Source organism: Hypomesus transpacificus, unplaced genomic scaffold (assembly GCF_021917145.1).
Source record: "Hypomesus transpacificus isolate Combined female unplaced genomic scaffold, fHypTra1 scaffold_27, whole genome shotgun sequence".
In the NCBI taxonomy this organism is placed as follows: Eukaryota; Metazoa; Chordata; class Actinopteri; order Osmeriformes; family Osmeridae; genus Hypomesus; species Hypomesus transpacificus.
Window position 1 is genome coordinate 450221 of NW_025813796.1, and position 18681 is coordinate 468901.

Sequence of the window (18681 nt, forward strand, 5' to 3'; positions counted from 1 at the left end):
ATACAGAGATTACTAGTTGGCTACAGTGTATTCTATAGTTTACTCACCTGGACCTGTGCAAGCCTACTTTACTCAATTAATTTAAAGAAAATACATATTTTCAGAAGTATTCAAACTCAGGTTGGTGGGCATAATGCCACAAAGCAGGCATAACAACCATAGGCTACATTAGAACCAAGGTAACGACCTCCATTATGCTTTGTCTGTAGGCTACTAGCATTTCTATGGGATGCTGGCTCTGCGCCCGGATGGGTTAGCGAATCACTGCCCCAGAATGAACACATGCGGAGAGCCAGTGCAGTGTTTATAGACCCGTCCAACGCCCTATACAAAGTCCCAAAATCGTCTCTGTGTCTCCCTTTCCTTCCTCTTTCTTTGAATTGTTTTTGTTCAAAACCTGTGCACATTCCGACAACAAGGTACAGGTATGCCTATTTTTCCGAGGTATTTGTTTCTGCTGTCCTGGTTACGCGTTCTTCTAGCGGTTGAATTAGAGTTAGAAGACACGGGCAACTTGATTGACCTCAGTTACCCAGACGCAATCGACTACAAGGATCCCTGCAAAGCTGGTAACGTGATTTGTCCCCTCTTGTGTAAAATCATCTGCGTTGGGTTTGAATAGGCTAACCTAGGCTACACTCCACGATCTTAAAGTTAAAGGTTGTTGATTATTTTAAGCACGTCTGAGACGCAAGTGAATGTGTACGTCCTGTTCCGATCACTCAGTGGGTTATTTAACCACATCTATCCATAATGTACAATAGGATCTTTTTTTATCGAAGTCATTTGATGAGTCACATATGCCGTTTCGTCAAACTGTTTTGCCATTGCCAATTATTTTCCTTTCTACTGAAACCTTACTTTTTATTAGTATTTAAAAGTTCTAACAAAATTGTACAACTTTGAAGAAGTTGTATATATCATTTCTCAATTGTACACTCTACTGCACTATTTTCCCCATAAACTTACATATTAAATGATTTGTTTTTATCAACCATAGACACAACACAGCATTGACAAAGTGAGATACTTATTTTTTGAATGTTAGGACATTTTGCAAAAAACATTACACTGCATTAAAAAAACTGCATTAATTTCCGTCCCGGTGAACGCCTGCATACCTCACCAAATCTTGGCAGTGATAAAGACAGTCCTACAGTGGCCTACTTGGCTCAACAGGCGTGCATTGACTTCCTGAAGTTCACGACCCATTAACATCACCGAATTATTGGTATCTTAGCTGATATGACACATTTTCCAATGTTGTTTCCAATGTCCACTTTGGCACATAATGTAATATTTAGTTTGCTAAATTCTACTGTAATTATTATGGTATGCTACTGACGTAACATGAAACTATTACATGCCAACACTTTACATCAACACTAACACCCATGTAACTGCAAAGAAATACGTATAGTAAAACCATTGCAGGTACATATGGTATCTAAAAGGTATAAAGTGATAGCAGTATCACTTCAAACTTAGGGGTAGGTAGGTATTGTGAAGGGAAAGTTACAGGTTGTGTTACCAAAACAACATCAACGGTAACATCCACCTACCCCTCGAAAGTCCATACACTCCCATACTAAGTTAATAACTTAAACTATGCTTTTTAAAGTAGACTTCCTACAGGTACTCTATGGAAACCCTTTCCACCACAACATCATTTTCTCCACATTAATTGTTCCACAGTGAAAGTCTGTCCAAGGTGATCTAATGTATTGAATAGCAGCTGTCAGATTTAGACTGCCATGAAAAGAGCTTTGTCCAATGACGAATCACGCATGCTCTTTTAGCTTGCCTAAACTCCAGCGAACCGTAAAAAAAGATCCAGACAATGTCTTTTTTCAGAGCTTGGGTAGTTGCTCTGTTTATTTTGAGCTACATAGCTAGTGACGCCATTTTGACATTAGATTAAAGCTCCTAAACACCATCTTCCGTCCGTACGTCCCATAATGTCTTTTCATAGTTCCGTCTTCACTTTCCACCTTCATTCGTCTTCCTCAAGGTCATCAGTCTTCTCACCTCACACCTCTCCTCTCTCGGCGGACGTGTTGCCTGGAAACCAGAGGTTTCTGAGGCCAGTCCGGCTGTCCTCTTTTGGGCGCCGATGAAATCCCTTTGGCCGCAAGGCATTTTGTGCTAGCTACAGTGCCGGGGGGCAGTGACCCATTCATAATCTCGCTTTGCATGAGTGAATTTGGCTTCAAAGGCAAGACCTGGCCCATGATTTGATAAGCTCATTTGTACCTCAAGTGAAAGTGCACTTGCATGTGGGTTAATTGTACGGTTCCAGTTTGACCTCCACATGATAGTTTTAGATTACATGTGAACTGTAGTGGGACTCATATTCATTTGATATGAATATGATATGTATATGAAAATAAACACTGAGCATTTAAAAGCAAGCTACTGGAAAATATTGGGTTAATGAGAGGTCTATATACTGTACTTACCTGCCTAAATCCTTTGTATCTGTTAAAATACTTCCCTCAGTCACTTTGGGAGTTTGTGGATAATTGGTTTGCAGGTTTTAGTTTAACTGACATGTTGAAATTATGTATAGAATCGAATCTTTATTTTTCTTTGTGCATCGTACAACAACCACATTGGAACCGAGTCAGTGCGACATCAAATAAAGTGCAACAGGTATACAATGTGTATCATGTGTACAGGTATATAACAATACAGCAATAACCGTTATTGTATGCCCTTTAGTCCCTTTCTAAAATAAAATAACCGACAAATAAATAAACAGTTGCTCAGTAGCACACTACCAGGCTTTTCCTGACTGTCATGATTCAGGCTCTATTTCCAGCGCTGGAAAAGGTGTCCCAATGTATTTATTCCTGTGTGACTGCTCGCGTGTACAGAAGTCCTCTCATAGTGAAGGCTGTACTGTGTGAGAAAGGTGTGTGTGTGTGCCGGTTCAAATAGAATATCCGAATCACAGAGCCTTGCTATTCCGACCATTGGGAGAGAGAGAAGCAATATTTCGCTTTTATATTTACTCGCCACAAAAAGCAGACAGAGTGATAGATTGGTTGTGTGTGCATGTGTGTGTGTGTGTGTGTGCATGTGTGTGTGTGTGCATGTGTGCATGTGTGTTTGTGCATGTGTGTGTGTGTGTGTGTGTGTGCATCTCAGCTGCCTTTTTAGGAGACATCGCCTTGGATGAGGAGGACCTCCGCATGTTTGATGCGGTCCGGGTTCTGGATGCTGCAAGGCACAGCCGGCATGGCAATGAGACACAGCCAGGTATGGGATCCAGACAGGAGTCAGCCTCATGTATTATCGCTAGCCGTCTCGAAGACCACGCCGTTGTTACCTTAACGGAAACCAAGACTGTTTGCATGTGTTTGTTACAGTGAACACGTCGTCCATCGCTGAGAGCAGTGAGGGCGGCATGGACGCAGGCAGACAGGGAGTGCGTCGTAGAAAGAGGGCGGCAACCTCTAGACCCGAGAGGGTGTGGCCAGATGGTGTTATCCCTTATGTTATTAGTGGCAATTTCAGTGGTGAGTTCAGAGTCGAACTTGCAGTCAAACTGGTAGGTACCAGACAGATAGAAAAGACAAACAGACAGTAAGTTTACCAACACTTATATACGTAAAGACGTTTTCCTGAATGTTTCTTGACCCAGAGATTGATTCAATATTGTTTCCTGAGATCCAAGTTACATTCATTTTAGAACATACATCGTTGAAAAAAAAGAATTGTGTTTGATATTGATGTCTATTTCCACAAACGTTCCCTAACCTACAGTACAGTATGTATTGTAAACACAGTAATGGATTGAAGGAGCATTGAAAAACATTTCATCTTTTTAGGCAGTCAGCGAGCCATTTTTCGCCAGGCAATGCGTCACTGGGAGAAGCACACCTGTGTAACCTTCATCGACAGGACGACTGAGGAGAGCTACATTGTCTTCACCTATCGACCTTGTGGGTAAGGAGACTCTAAAATCCTGTCACCATGTCAAGACACCCATGTATTGATTTCACCAGTTATTTGCGATGAAAATTGGTTTGTTTTTGGCAATGTGGTTCCCCTTTGAGGAAAACCTCCGTGCTTTGGAGCAGCTAGGCCAAGCACATACAAAAAAAAGCGGGGAGCATAGAATATAGATCTCTCAGTGCAAATGAATACATTCAAACTTAGAGTGTCATCTTTTTAACAAGCCAGTTGAAAGGCTTCATAGAGCATTCTCTGCACCCATCATCCAAGCGTTTAGTATTATTCAAGTCACAAAATTTAGTCAAATAGTTCATATGCTCGTTTTGTGAAAGTATCAAAGATCGATCATGATTTGAACTTCTATCTGGCTGCTAGAATTTAGTACCTAGTGATTTAAATGATTGGACTAAATCCCAAGAAGCTGATCATTTCTGTGATTTATGTCTAGGACAGTCTCTACTCAGCTCAGCCCAGCTCACTAGACCTTCAGTTAGTTGCCCCATCACTGCTTAGTGGAGATCCAGAAGGGTGATGGCTACCAATAGTCATGTAGCTTTCCGTTTGCGTTGACATGATTGCAGCGGGATTTATCATAGTATTTGACCAATAGCATATTTCACTCTCAGGGCCATATTTTGAATCAAGGGGACAAAGTGTGACACCTGGATAAACCACCATGTGTCCCTATGTACCCGGGTCTCAATGTCCCTGTGTCCCAAACGTCCCTTTTCCAGCATGCTTTCAAGATACACACCGAGTAGACCCCTCAGGTCTTCTGGCACCTAACTGATAACAGTTCCTAAACCCAGGACCAAGATACATGGAGAGGCTGCTTTTACTTGTATTTATTTTCCAGCCTTTGGAATACTCTGCCAAAGAACCTTTTAATGAGATCTTAAGACACACTTCGCCTGCTATTCTCTGTGATGTTTATAGTGGTATACAATGTGGTCTGTACTGTACTCTCTTTGTTAATGCTGGTGAGAGGGCTTTACAAGCCAGTTGCATCTACACAAGCTCTTTACCTGTGCTGCATAACAAGCATTACAAGCTTGTTGTTGTGTTTCTTGTGTTCTGGAAGGCTTTTTGTGTCCTTTTGTGTTTCAGGTAATATAGGTTTGATTTGATTAGACTTTGTTCCTGTCCCCTGTGTCCCTCTGCTGCTTCCTGTGTCTCTCTGCTTCCTGTGTCTATCTGCTTCCTGTGTCTCTCTGCTGCTTCCTGTGTCCCTCTGCTTCCTGTGTCCCTCTGCGTCCTGTGTCTATCTGCTTCCTGTGTCTATCTGCTTCCTGTGTCCCTCTGCTGCTTCCTGTGTCCCTCTACTTTCTGTGTCCCTCTGCTGCTTCCTGTGTCTCTGCTCCTTCCTGTGTCCCTCTGCTTCCTGTGTCTATCTGCTTCCTGTGTCTCTCTGCTGCTTCCTGTGTCTTTCTGCTTCCTGTGTCTCTTTGCTTCTTGTGTCCCTCTGCTTCCTGTGTCCCTCTGCTTCCTGTGTCCCTCCAGGTGTTGCTCCTATGTGGGGAGAAGGGGCGGGGGTCCACAGGCTATTTCCATAGGCAAGAACTGTGACAAGTTTGGGATAGTCGTGCATGAATTGGGCCACGTGATTGGCTTCTGGCACGAACATACACGGCCAGACAGAGATGAACACGTGAGCATTATCAGAGACAACATCCAGCCAGGTAAGAAGCACGCGTGTCTTTTTCCTTTGCTGTTTTGATGCACCAGATGCAGTTTAGCACTTCCTCCATGACTTGAGTTAACAATTGATGAACAGGACAAGAGTACAACTTCCTGAAAGTGGAGCCGGGAGAGGTTGACTCACTCAGCGAAGGATATGACTTTGACAGCATCATGCATTATGCAAGGAACACATTCTCCAGGTCAGCGCGTCACTAATCCTTGTTCAAGTTGGGGTTTGCATTACAGCATGCATCCACATCTGTGTTTTTGTTTGGATGAGGCCCCGAACGAAACCGAATCAGATCATATTTGTTTGGTCCTGCAGGTGAGGGACAATTATTTCACAGCAGCCCCTTTTTCATCGCTGTCTCGTGCAAGTTGTTACCCTGTTGCTTTTGCTCTGTTGAGCTTTTTTTGCGCTTTCACCTCCTCCCTGGCCCAGGTCGTGGAGGCCTGTCTGTTAGGGCTTTGTGTAGGATAATTTGGGCTGCGGTGGCCTTGTTTTCTGGTATTCAGGGGTGGGCTCCACTGAGCTGGTTGGCACAGTCTACTGTAAAGCTTTCATTCAGACCGCTCAGCTTGCACATGCCTGTCATTCATGGGCGCATCACCATGGGAACTGGGTGAGAGTCAGCCCCCAGCTAGCTCCCCTGGACAGAAAAGGAGGTTGATAAAGTAATGAAAGTGTCAAACAAGCCTGCTCTGTTATTTCAAAGCTCAGCATATAATATTCCCCAAGCTAGCCCAAGCCTTTATTAGGAAATGATCACAAGTACTGTGAATGACCCAAGCAATTATCCGACTCACATATATATTTTATAATAGTTTGTCATACTTTTTTGATAGAATTATTTTATTTGCTGTTGGTTTATTCATCGACAGATAAGTGAAATACCTTCCTTCTACTCCAGCTGGCTGCCTCTCCTCTATCTCCTCTTATCGTCTTGTCTCAAACGCAGAGGGATTTTCCTAGACACCATTTTGCCACGCTATGATGTGAACAGTGTCAGGCCACCCATAGGGCAGAGAACCAGACTCAGCAAAGGAGACATTGCCCAAGCTCGCAAACTCTACAAGTGTCCAAGTGAGACTCGACTTCTCCAACCCTCTCGTGCCTTTATCGTTACTATACTTACTGAACATAAGCAAGTCATCTTCTGCTGGAGGTTATTCTATGATCGTTAAATACAGACTAACTTTGTCTTGTGTGATGTTTGACAGAATGCGGTGAGAGCTTACAAGACAGTGTTGGAAACCTCTCCTCTCCTGGGTTTCCTAACGGCTATGCAGCATATGCTCACTGTGTCTGGAGAATATCTGTAACACCTGGAGAGAAGGTGGGTTCAAAATGTTACCCTCCCCCCCACACACACACACACGCTTTATGGAGGTTTTCACAAGACCGATTGGTGATAGTGATCCCGTGTGTTAAATAATGTGGCTATTGTGAAATGTGGGTAAAGACAGGACAAATCTAGAGCTTTCATTTAAATTCATTTAAAGTGCCTGTCTTCCCATTTCACTTCCTTACTTCCTGTCCATTTACCCCCACAGATCATTCTGAATTTCACCTCCATGGATCTCTACAGGAGTCACTTGTGCTGGTACGACCATGTGGAGGTCCGAGACGGGTTCTGGAGAAAAGGCCCATTGACAGGTCTTTACATGGATGAGCTCACACAGTAGAAGTCCTCCACAGGGAGCAACCCAGAGACACCAGTCTGCATCTGCCTGGGGAAAGCCCTCCGAGTTCAAAGTGTAACCTTTTGTGTGGTGTTGTTCGGTGTAGAGCAGAATCGCGGCAGGTAACATGCACAGCTCATTTCGACATGGTCATTTAACACTGCGAGTGTTCATCTTACCTGGTGGGTGTTGTTTGGGTCCACTCTCTTGAGAGTATAAAACACGGCTGGCGCAAATTGAACGCTTTGAGATTTGCTGTGTTTGAGCGCTAAATTGTTGAATGTTGTTCGACCATATCTACCATCATGCAGTAGCAGAATCTCATCCTTTTTACCTCAACTTTAGCAATTCGAAAAGGTTTCAGACAATGTAATGGACAAAAACATAGGACACAACTTTTTGAAGGCCAAAAGTTAAATAGATATTATAATGATGAACTCATTCATTATTCATATTCATCATTTAAATGCAAAGCTATGCCAATAAGGTGAAAAATAACAGATGGAACCTCAATACTGCTGCAGTCAGCCCACCCTCACATTTGAACTGGTGCGTTGGTGTGCTCATGTATTTGCTATAGGCCGGCTCTGTGGCGACCAGATTCCTGAACCAATCATCTCAACTGACAGCCGTCTGTGGATTGAATTCAGGAGCAGCAGCAATTGGGTGGGCAAGGGCTTCTCGGCGGTGTATGAAGGTATTGTGAATAGGTCGCATTGATCTCAAATGAACGGGAAGACGTGGAAGTCCATATTGTTGTTGAGAGAATTCATGGAAGATGTACTTCCTTCCCTTTCGCCCCCGCAGCCATCTGTGGGGGAGAGGTAAATCGCGACAATGGCCAGATTCAGTCTCCCAATTATCCCGACGACTACCGGCCCAGCAAAGTATGCGTGTGGAAGATCACGGTAGCACAGGATTTCCATGTTGGCCTCTCCTTCCAGTCTTTTGAGGTAAAAACTGGGGGAGAGTGAAGGGGCAGAGAGAGAGACGCAGAGAGAGACATCAAGGAGAGAGATTGGCGAGGCTGTGAGATAGGGGAAGAGAAAAATAAGTAATCCCATCACAATTCCTCCAGTAGGTAACAAGGTCTACAATGTGGGTTAGGTGGAGTAGGGAGGACATTTGTATTCATCGTGCCTTTCTGAGTACAATTCAGTGCTGGTCTCGGTTGAATGAATGTCCATACTACAGCAATTACTGAGCAACGTGCATTTTGCTTCAGACAGTGGGGTCAGAAAGTGGGGTCCCAAAGTACCAACTTCCACCTCCTGCTTGGATTTGCTATAGATTGAGAAGCATGACAACTGTGCCTATGACTACCTGGAGGTCAGAGACGGACACGCTGAGGGAAGCCCCCTGCTCGGAAGATTCTGTGGCTACGACAAACCAGACGACATCAAAAGCAGCTCCAACCGGCTGTGGATGAAGTTTGTGTCCGACGGCTCCGTCAATAAGGCTGGGTTTGCTGCCAACTACTTCAAAGGTAAGTGGCCGTGCGCTTTTTTGGATGACGATGGTGGTACTGATGATGGAGAGGAGGAGGATGAACGCACTATTCCCATTCAGACTTTCCAAAAGAACTATTCATTTGTTCACCTTTTGTCCTTGCGTGTTTACGCTGTGTGATACCCTGCCCCGTATGTTTGCTACTTCATTGTCAGTCTTTGTTTTGGCAGTTGTTTGTATTTCTGTTGCCATGCTCTTGTTTCGAATGAACATCTGCCTCATCTGCTTGCCCTTGGGTCGATCCCTCCTACACTCACGCTTGACAGTGGAGAAACCCATGAATATAGATTTGTCCTTAAAGGATTTATATTTTCATGCTAATGATTCGCTCATCCTTGTCACTCGTTCGTTTGCTTCTGTCTGACAGAGATGGATGAGTGCTCCAAGCCGGACAATGGCAACTGCGAGCAGCGTTGCCTGAACACCTTGGGGAGTTACCGGTGCGCCTGTGACCCTGGTTACGAGCTGGCCTCCGACAGACGCGGCTGTGAGGGTAAGAGGAGAACGTACAACGTTCAGGTCGCAGTTGCAAATGAGAACTTGTTCTCAACTAGCTTACCTGGCGAAATAAAGATGAAAAAAAAATATATTAATTCAAATAAACAAAGGGCACCCACTGCTGTAACTCCGCGGGGTTTGATCTGGCTCTGATTTCAGGATAAAATAATTCACGAATGCACTTTCGACCTATCCTTGTCTCCGCGCTACCTGATGGATGTGACTGCGGAGTGCGGCGATGCGGAGTGGTCTCCGTGGTACCGTACTGACGTATGCCCTGTATCCCCCCTAGCAGCTGCGTGTGGCGGCTTCATCACCCAGCTCAACGGGTCCATCAATACCCCCGGCTGGCCCAAGGAGTACCCCCCCAACAAGAACTGTGTTTGGCAGCTGGTGGCCCCCATCCAGTACCGCATCACCCTGCTCTTTGATGTCTTTGAGACGGAGGGCAATGATGTAAGCACTGCTGGATTAGAGAGGCTAATTAAAAATGGGAAAAGAAGCAGCGGAAATCAGACGTTCATTGTAAAAGGCAATTAAATGGAATGTCAGGAGACATTGTTCTATAGCACGGTGTATTATTATTTATAGGCTGGGTCAATCATGGCAGTCCCTGCTGTGATTCTCTATGATATTGCATGCTGTAGAGAGGAACTGATATGTTATTTGTCTTTACCAGGTATGCAAATATGATTATGTTGAGGTGCGAAGTGGGCTGACGGCTGATTCTCGGCTTCATGGAAAATTCTGTGGCGCAGAGAAACCCGAGACCATCACTTCCCAGTTCAACAACATGCGCATTGAATTCAAGTCAGACAACACCGTGTCAAAGAAGGGCTTCAAAGCCCAGTTCTTCTTCGGTGAGCCCTGCAATGCATTATTGCAACAAAACTGTCAAACTGTGAATCCCTAATGGAAACTTTGACAAGACGCTCGATCCTGTATAATATGCTGTGGTACTGTATAATGTGATACTCTGAAACCAGGGTATTCCAGAGCGTTTTCAGTTGTGAGGTGTCTTCGGTCATAGGCAGATCTCAGGCCCGTCAACACTTGATTCCACATGAACCTTTTGTTCCCCAGACAAGGACGAGTGTTCGAAAGAGAACGGAGGCTGCCAACAGGACTGTATCAATACCTTTGGAAGCTACAGCTGTCAGTGTCGCAGTGGCTTCGTTCTGCACGACAACAAGCACGACTGCAAAGAAGGTACATGTCCTAACTTCCGCGTGCATCCGACGACCACACAGCTTCCCACTCATTCAAACATCCAACATATCATCACATACGATCAACCCGTGGCAACTTGTCTAGCTCTTTCAGCTTCCTAAGCGATCAGTGGAGCCAGGGGGGAATGAACAGTCATTTACAGCTGTTTCTGTTCCAGCTGGCTGTGACCATCAGGTGAGCGCCGTCTCAGGTACAATCACCAGCCCGAACTGGCCAGACAAATACCCCAGCAAGAAGGCCTGCACCTGGGCTCTGTCCACCACCCCGGGTCATCGCATCAAGATAGTACGTTTCAGGCATGCCCATCCATACAGTCAGGCCTATTTCGACTCCCTTTTGTCTGAACCGTATCATCCTCAGACACGTGCGTGTTTGTGGTCGACGTCTGCAGTACCGCTCGGGTTCCCAGTACATTCAGTGTGTCTGTTCCTCTCAGGTCTTCGATGAGATGGACATGGAGGCCCACCTTGAGTGTGCCTATGACCACCTGGAGATCTACGATGGGCGGGACGGGCGCGCTCCCAGTTTAGGGCGCTTCTGCGGCGCCCAGAAGCCATCCCCGGTCGTCTCCAGCGGCAACCGGTTGTTCCTCCGTTTCTTTTCGGACAACTCCGTGCAAAAGAGGGGCTTCGGGGCTTCGCACAGCGCGGGTGAGCAGAGCGGGTCCAAGGCCGGACGTTTGTAAGGGATTTACAGATCGGGGGGTTTGTATTTTTTTCTCAATACTGTTTTACGGTTACCGTGAGTAACAATAATTGCAGGTCTGGTGCTGTTCTCTATGTATGTTTGACAAGGAAGCACAACACTGAAGGTCATTTTAATCTTTATTTCCTGCTCTGGTTTGCATGTCAATAAACCCCTGCAGTGACAGCAAATTTCCAAGGATTCGTGTAAAGATCAAACGCATTTCCTATCATTGTGAAATTCCTTACCCCTGAAATCAAAGTGAAAAAAGAAATGGACAGTAATGTCAAGAGAATTGTACAGTAGCTCTCCTCAGCAGCAGGGTGTATTAAAGATAGTTTCTGAGCTCAGAAGATTGTGTTCTTGCAATCCCTCATGAAAATTGCAGAGCATGTGGGGGCGAAAACGCAGCCTCCCCCGAAAGGATCGCAACATTCCTTCGCTTGCATGAGCTATTCTCTGCGTCTCGTCTGTAATTTTGTGGTTGTGCATTTTTCAGAGTGCGGAGGAAGTCTTAAAGCTGAGGTCAAGACGAAGGACCTCTACTCCCACGCCCAGTTTGGGGATAACAACTATCCGGAAGGGGCACAATGCCAGTGGGTGGTCTCTGCCGACAAAGGCTACGGGGTAGAACTCATCTTCCAGACTTTTGAGATCGAGGAGGAGGCCGACTGTGGCTATGACTACTTGGAGCTCTTTGACGGTGCAGACGTAAAGGCTCCCAGGCTTGGACGCTACTGTGGATCTGGGGTAAAGCTAACAACTTCCTTCCCGAACCAAGGGAAGTTCCGCTCACATTAGAAAAGTTGTTTAGCTTGTTTTAGATTCGCCACTCAAATGATGGTTCAAATATATATATTCCTCCTTTTCTTTCAGCCCCCAGAAGAGATCTTCTCAGCTGGAGATGCCATTGTTATAAAGTTTCATTCCGACGACACCATCAACAAGAAGGGCTTTCACGTTCGGTACACAAGCACAAAGTTTCAGGACACACTACACACAAGCAAGTGACCCCCTTGTTCCCTTGACGAAAGAGGACACATTCAATCCGGCCCACTCTCCAGTTCCCCCAGAGGGCAGTGGAGGCTTGGAAAGACCCCTACCAATCCAGCGCCTTAAGAGAGAGAGAGGCTGGACATGATTTGCTCTAAAGGATACGAGCACCACATTGACACAATGAATCCATCCAGGATGATATGGGTGGTTAGAATGGTGGCACAGTCTTACAGTACACGTATTGGTTGTTTAAACTGTCTACTATGGCGGCATACAGGAAGTGGAGTTGAATGGCAGGTGAGAAACCCAATCCCCTGATCAGCCATTGTTAACCAATGGCTTTGGGGCCGGGTGATTCCCAATGCCTTGCATTTTTGAGAAAAGGTATTTTCACGTTTGATGAACTGATAAAGGAGAGTGGAACGTAGTTATAGGCCGATAGAAAGGGATTAGAGTCAATATGTATGTTAAAAACCATAGAATATATTCACAGTAGACTTAAATATCATTTTTTTTTTCAAGATTAAATTGAGAAATAAATAGTCGATGGCTGTTGCTGGCTGTGGGTCACGTGCTGTAGGAAGGTGGGGATGCTGTTTGGCTCCTTCCATTACAGTAAGTGCTTTCATCAAAAGCAATCAAGACATGCTGGTGATGTTTCCAAGACATCTTGCCAGACTCTAAATGAATAAATAATTCATGAGGCTTCTCAGTGAACAATAATGAAAATCCTGATGTATTGTGTTTGATTGGTCGTGATGAGTAGGGCATGGAAATGGACACAACCCCTCACAGTCCCTAAATGACTCCAACGTTATTTACGACTGAAACACCATGGTGATGCACATAGTTTATTTAGAAATGGCTTGCTCAGTGTGATAGATGGTTATACAGGATATCTCAAATACATGATTAGGTATACAAGAAAAGAGGATTATAATGGACAATGCATTTATTTCTGCAGTAGACCTTTGTAGTACACAAACTTACCTGACAGATGTTTTGCATGATAATAACATGCAGGGTAACCCGCAGCACTTTCAGTGAAGGCGGCCGCCTAAGCAACCCATGCCTGCCGCCTTAACTACGGAGTCGTCGTCGTCGTCCCTCCGGTCTGACTGCAAACTCCACCCAACCACCTTAACTGACACATTTTCCTGCAGGAAACCCTGATATGTATTATTCTATTCACGCCAAAACAAAGCAGTCCTGCAGTGCTGTCATGAAGTAAATTCAGGCTTTAAAAAAATATGATTTGGATACTGGTTTAAGCATGTTTCTCTCTGTTTTGATAGTAGATCTTCTCTTCTACTGTATCTCAAAACGTCATAGAGATGTCGGCAGGAGGACTTCAAGCCTTTGAAATTGAAACTTGAACTGAAATTTCAGGAAGTCTCAAGCTTTGTCAGTCCGTTTAAATGGGGAGAGTTCTTATTATGTGATTTTAGGTGAGATGTGTCTTTTGGGCAGTTAATTGACCCTCATGTCCCTCTCTCCCTCTCTCCTGGTCAATGACTTCTGGTCCTGCCAGCCAGCCAGCCTCAGTCAGATCTTGGGGAGGAAAACTTTCAGAGGCTCGTTTTCATGGACTTTATCCAGGAATCCGAGGTTGAAGTAAGGGTAAAGCGTTTCCCTGAAGACCTCCCTAAAGGTGTACAGATGTGTCATGGTCTCTGCATTGTAAAAAGACACCAGACCCCTCTTGTAGTCCAGGTAGACCCCGATCCTAGCCAGCGGCTCCTCCAGGGACAGCACGGTAGGGGGGGCCGTCCCAGCCCTGTACTGGATCCCATAGGACAGGGACAGAGTCCAGAAGCCGTTCGCCGGCAGGGCCTTGATGACTCCCTTCCTGGACACCGACTCCCGCGCCACCCCGACGGTCCACACGGTGCTGCTGTACACCTCCACCTCCCAGTAGTGGCGTCCGTGGGTGAAACCCTGACTGCCCAGCAGCGACAGGGCGGCGTTGAACCTGTGGGGGTTGTCCTGAACGGAGTGGTTGAAGCTTTGGTAGCGGACACAGGTGAGGGAGGAGGTGAGGCTCAGCCAGGGGTTGGCTGTGCTGGAGTTGAAGGTGATGGCTGCGGGAACTGAGATCAGATGGTTGCAGGTTGGGGTTAATTCAGGACCGCTGATCAGCCTAGGAGCTAAATGTGTCACTGACTATAAAGGTGTCGTGTGCCGATGTAGAGCTTCCGTTTGTCGCTCGCCAACGAAGCCGGTTGGCTTTTCGTACGGGGGGGGGGGGGGGGGGGGGGGGGGGGGGGCTACTGTACCTGGATAGATGCTTCCTTTCAGGGATTTCCACACGCGATACTGCAGCGGCCCCGCAAAGCGCCCCTCGCACAGGCTGGGCGCAGTGAGCACGGGCTTCTCAAACTTCAGGGACGGCCTGGAGGAAAAAACAGCACCCGCTTAGACAAGGCAGTGGGAAGGTGGGTAGGGAGGTGCAGGATTAAATGGCGAAACCGAATCTCCTACCAGACTCTCACCTCTGCAGAAGGGTCTTAATGTTCTGAGACGAGACGCAAGGAAAAACAAAGGAAGGAGATGGCTGATTAGTTTGGCAGTGTTTAGGAAAAGGGAAAGCTGTTTTCCACATGACATCAATGTCTGGCCTCAAGCTAATCCCACCCTGCGGGATATCCCCATGGCTGGGGAAGGCTGGGGAAAGTCCCTGGCTCTGAGCCTGAGCCTGGAGCTGGGTCAAGGGCTACACCCCCTCTATCTTCTTCTCCTCGCCATTCTGGACTGAGGTCATTCCACATCCTGCCCCTACTCCCACACTCTTAGCAGCTAGATGTAATGTTTCGTCTGCAATGATTACATAATTACCGATACTTACAGAGGGATGTACTGTCATTTTCCTCCCATTTGGTGGAAGCTAATTTATGCTGAATTCGTCACCAAACAAAAATGCAAGGCAGAGCAAAACCTTATCCTTGCATCAACAGTTTCGAATTCTCGTGTAAACTATTTCGTCATTTAGCAGACGCTCTTATCCAGAGCGACTTACAGTAAGTACAGGGACATTACCCTGAGGCAAGTAGGGTGAAGTGCCTTGCCCAAGGACACAACGCCATTTGGCACGGCCGGGAATCAAACTGGCAACCCGATTCCCTAACCGCTCAGCCAGCTGACTCCACGAGGCATCGCATCTGGGTTTTGAAAGGCAGGCTCACCCGGAGCAGGGAGAAGGGGTCCTGTTCCCTCAGCTTGTCCTCGATGTCGTGCAGGGCCCTCTGCAGGCGGCAGACCTCCACGCACAGCAGCGCCTTGTGCTCGTCCAATCGGATCAGCTCCCGCCTCTCCTCTGTCTTCAACTTGACCTGCACCAGCTTCTCCTCCTGGTACAGGAAGGTGTGCAGGTCGCTGAACTGGGCCTCGATGCGCTGCTTCAGGTCGGCCGTGTGCTCCTGGTTTCAGAGGGGTTTCGATGGGTCAGCGGAGGAGGGGCGATGACGGGCAAACGTACGAAACGCTCCACGCGGAGGGAGAAGCGAGGGGGGGGGGGGACTGACCTTGAGCTTCTTCACCTCGTCCTCCGCCTCTCGCTCACACTGCAGGGCAGTGTTCAGCTCTGCCTTCAGGGAGTCCATGGAGCTGTTGAGAGAAGCCTGGGCAGAAGGAAACAGACTGTTTACTGACGCCTGCCAGGAGCCCTCTGGGCCACGCCGAGGCAAGGCTGAAGCTCTGTTATGGTAAATACCCTCGGCTGCATGGGAGGAGATAAAACACGCCTCTATATATGCACACAACCTCCAGCTTTTTCCATCGATATTTTTGATCTTCGAAAAATCGTTTGAAAGCAATGAAGTGAAAATATGAACCCCTCCCGTCCCATAATGTTGATCGCAAACTGCCACTGTATGAAAACTTGCATGGTGGAATACCACTTCTAATTGAGTGGTATGCAGAGACATACAAAGGCTTTCCGTTTCAATTCAATAGGGAAAGCATTCAGAACTGCACATGCTATTTCTCTGATGTGCCTCACCACATGACTATGGTAAAATGCCATTCTTACATGGAATGCCTAGAGAATATCCATACATCTTATCCATAACCCTGACCGAGCTTGTGAACTACATTCCCTTTACAGTCGCTGACATGCAGCAGTCAACGACAGAACACAGACGCTTTGTCGCCCGAGACGAGATCAAACGTCGTGACGACTCACCCTGTGTCTCTGCTGTGCCTCCAGGACACACACCATGTTGTGGTTCCTGTGCTCTTGAGAGAGCCCACACACCAGGCACACCAGCTCCTGGTCCTCCTCACAGTACAGCTTCAGCTCCTCCTTGTGCCGCACGCAGAGCGGGGCAGCGGGTTTCTCAGCGCCCTCGACGTCCCCCAGCCGAATCCCGACCCCGGCCCCGGCCTCACTTTCCTCCAGCCCCTGGCAGTAGCTCTCCACGATATTGGCCACGATTCGATTGGGCCTGTAGCTCTGGCCAGGGAACACCTTCCTGCACTGGGGGCAGGAGCCTGTCCCTACTCTGGGGCCAGCCCAGTAGCCAGATATGCATCCCTGGCAGAATGTGTGGTCGCAGGGCAGGGAGACAGGCTGCTTGAAGAGGTCCAGACAGATGGAGCAGGTCAGGTCTCTGCTGAGCCTCTGAGCTGAGCTTTTAGATACCTGAGCGCTCATATTCGACTGCCTCTGCTTCTCCTTGGCGGATGGCTTTGAAATGTCTTCCTTTGTCTTCAGGTTTTTCTTCTCCGGTGTAACTTCCTGCTTGAATCTCCGTTCTAAGTTGAGGGTGTACGAAGACTGGAGATTTTTCACCTTTTCCTGGGGCTTGTTCATGCCTCCTGTGTTCCGGCTCTTTCTTTGTCCTTCTTGTCTGCAGCTGTTTGAGCTCCTTCTTCTCCAGCAGTGTGTTTGGCTTCCCTCTCTGGCCTCATCCAGTCTTCCCGTTTACTGTGGGAAAGGAAGGGGGTGGTGAGGGGGCGGCCTCTGCCTCTCTCTCTCTGTCCCAGATAGAGCGCTGTGCTCTGTCGGCCCCCTCTGTGATGTCACAGCCCCCTTCAGGAAACTTAAGGGTGGGCCATGGTCATTCTATCCTTAGATCGTTTAGGTTGTTGTTTTGAAGAAGAAAAAATGCTGAGGCGGTAACTTCAGCAAAGTCCCTCTTTGAAAAGATTTACTGTCACTAAACTCTTCTTCAGTACTAATTTGTCTAACCATATGTGATAGCATGCGTGTGTGCTCTCTGTGAACAATGTGAGTGAAAACAGATGTGTCCTATTTAACTATGAGCTCACTGTCTTGACTCCCTATTGGTTGTTCATACAAAAATGGCAATGTACACTTGAAAACATTTAACTTCCAGGACCTTACATTCAGATTTTAAACTGAAAATGTTGCAGGCTTAGCTGCTCCATGTCATGGGTAATAATCCTACAGTTAACGTTTTCGAAGTGAATTAAGGTATTTAAGACTATAAATCGAAGGCTTATAGTTAAGACTATATAATCACCTTGTTGTTTTTCTAACTGTTGTAAAATTGAATATGATAAGAACCATTTATCATCATTTAAGTCATCCCTTATCGCCATCTAAAATTAAAATCAGGAAATTCCGAGTTAATCATATACATAGATAATGTAGCACAGTTTACACCGTTTAGTATTCATTGCCAGTTTGTCTGTACAGCACTTAATTATTCTCAGTCACGGTCATGTCACATGGTATGTTCCATAGTCAGAGGAGATTCTTTTTATGAAAGTCCATTAAGACCTTCCATTGTAGCCACGCGAAAGAACTTGTGGTTGAGGATACCTGTTGTCACCTCTGTGGCCTACCTGAACCAGGAGGATTTGTCGAGTACGGCACAACGCCACTCCAAGGCTGGGTCGCTGATTGGTGCGAACGTCCATGGACTTTTCCTCGGGATTGGCCATGTTGTCCCTCAGAAAAACAAAAAGAAAGGAAAGACACCCCCCCCACACACACACACACACACCCCCCACCCCTCTCCAGGCTCACTCCCTCTTCCTGGACACTCTCTCTGTCCCGCCTTACGAAACGAGTCGACTCTAGTCTGAAAAGGTGCTGCAGTCTGCCCTCTGCTGTCGCTGCCAGTACCCTGCGCGTACCCACGTTAGTAACTAGTCTACAATGTTGAACCTGGCATACTGCAGCATCAATCTGTCCCCGTAGTGCTGCCAGCTGTAGACATCCAATCCTGTGGCAAGGGGCTGGCAAACTTGATTCAACATTAGTTGGTAGGCTACGTTGTGTTTTAATACTAAATAATTCTGATTTTGTTTGAACGATTCTACGGAGGACGAATTTATGATAATTAAAAGTATAATTGCAGGGTGGGTAATGGATGTTTCATTGCGAAAACTGTTGATATGATGATCTGAAATGTTGTTTTTCACTCTCACTTAATCGTTACTTTGTTTAGGTTAAATTAACTAATTAATCAATTA

At 46.5% G+C, this 18681-nt stretch overlaps 2 protein-coding genes across 4 annotated transcripts; one reads left to right on the top strand and one right to left on the bottom strand.

Annotated features, from left to right (window-relative positions):
* Positions 1–341: 341 nt before the first annotated feature.
* LOC124463022 (bone morphogenetic protein 1-like) lies at positions 342–13481 on the top strand. Of its 2 annotated transcripts, none has more exons than XM_047014707.1 (20): positions 342–569; positions 3151–3261; positions 3372–3521; positions 3834–3951; positions 5461–5639; positions 5735–5840; positions 6600–6724; positions 6862–6977; positions 7195–7297; positions 7904–8020; positions 8131–8276; positions 8614–8809; positions 9200–9325; positions 9623–9786; positions 10010–10190; positions 10414–10539; positions 10718–10845; positions 10997–11210; positions 11744–11994; positions 12121–13481. In XM_047014707.1, the coding sequence occupies exons 1-20, from the start codon at positions 428–430 to the stop codon at positions 12253–12255; spliced, it is 2934 nt and encodes a 977-aa protein (XP_046870663.1). In that variant the 5' UTR covers positions 342–427; the 3' UTR covers positions 12256–13481. The 2 variants fall into 2 exon arrangements, with proteins under 2 accessions (XP_046870663.1, XP_046870664.1); XM_047014708.1 differs by having other exon boundaries at positions 9626–9786.
* On the bottom strand, positions 13093–18181 carry trim69 (tripartite motif containing 69). Of its 2 annotated transcripts, XM_047014714.1 has the most exons (7): positions 18049–18181; positions 16421–17164; positions 15762–15857; positions 15423–15656; positions 14733–14755; positions 14517–14632; positions 13093–14330 (listed from the first exon to the last, which is right to left on the bottom strand). In XM_047014714.1, the coding sequence occupies exons 2-7, from the start codon at positions 17048–17050 to the stop codon at positions 13786–13788; spliced, it is 1644 nt and encodes a 547-aa protein (XP_046870670.1). In that variant the 5' UTR covers positions 17051–17164; positions 18049–18181; the 3' UTR covers positions 13093–13785. The 2 variants fall into 2 exon arrangements, with proteins under 2 accessions (XP_046870670.1, XP_046870669.1); XM_047014713.1 differs by having other exon boundaries at positions 16421–18181.
* Positions 18182–18681: the final 500 nt, after the last annotated feature.

Excerpts from the sequence above, each read along its gene's own strand:
- trim69 (XM_047014714.1), bottom strand. The coding sequence starts at position 17,050 with ATGAACAAGCCCCAGGAAAAGGTGAAAAATCTCCAGTCTTCGTACACC. Across the intron at positions 15,657-15,761 it reads ACGAGGTGAAGAAGCTCAAG|GAGCACACGGCCGACCTGAA; the intron begins GTCAGTCCCCCC and ends CTCTGAAACCAG. Across the intron at positions 14,331-14,516 it reads GAAAGGAAGCATCTATCCAG|TTCCCGCAGCCATCACCTTC; the intron begins GTACAGTAGCCC and ends ATCTGATCTCAG.
- LOC124463022 (XM_047014707.1), top strand. The coding sequence starts at position 428 with ATGCCTATTTTTCCGAGGTATTTGTTTCTGCTGTCCTGGTTACGCGTT. Across the intron at positions 6,978-7,194 it reads CTGTAACACCTGGAGAGAAG|ATCATTCTGAATTTCACCTC; the intron begins GTGGGTTCAAAA and ends TTACCCCCACAG. Across the intron at positions 8,021-8,130 it reads CTTCTCGGCGGTGTATGAAG|CCATCTGTGGGGGAGAGGTA; the intron begins GTATTGTGAATA and ends TCGCCCCCGCAG.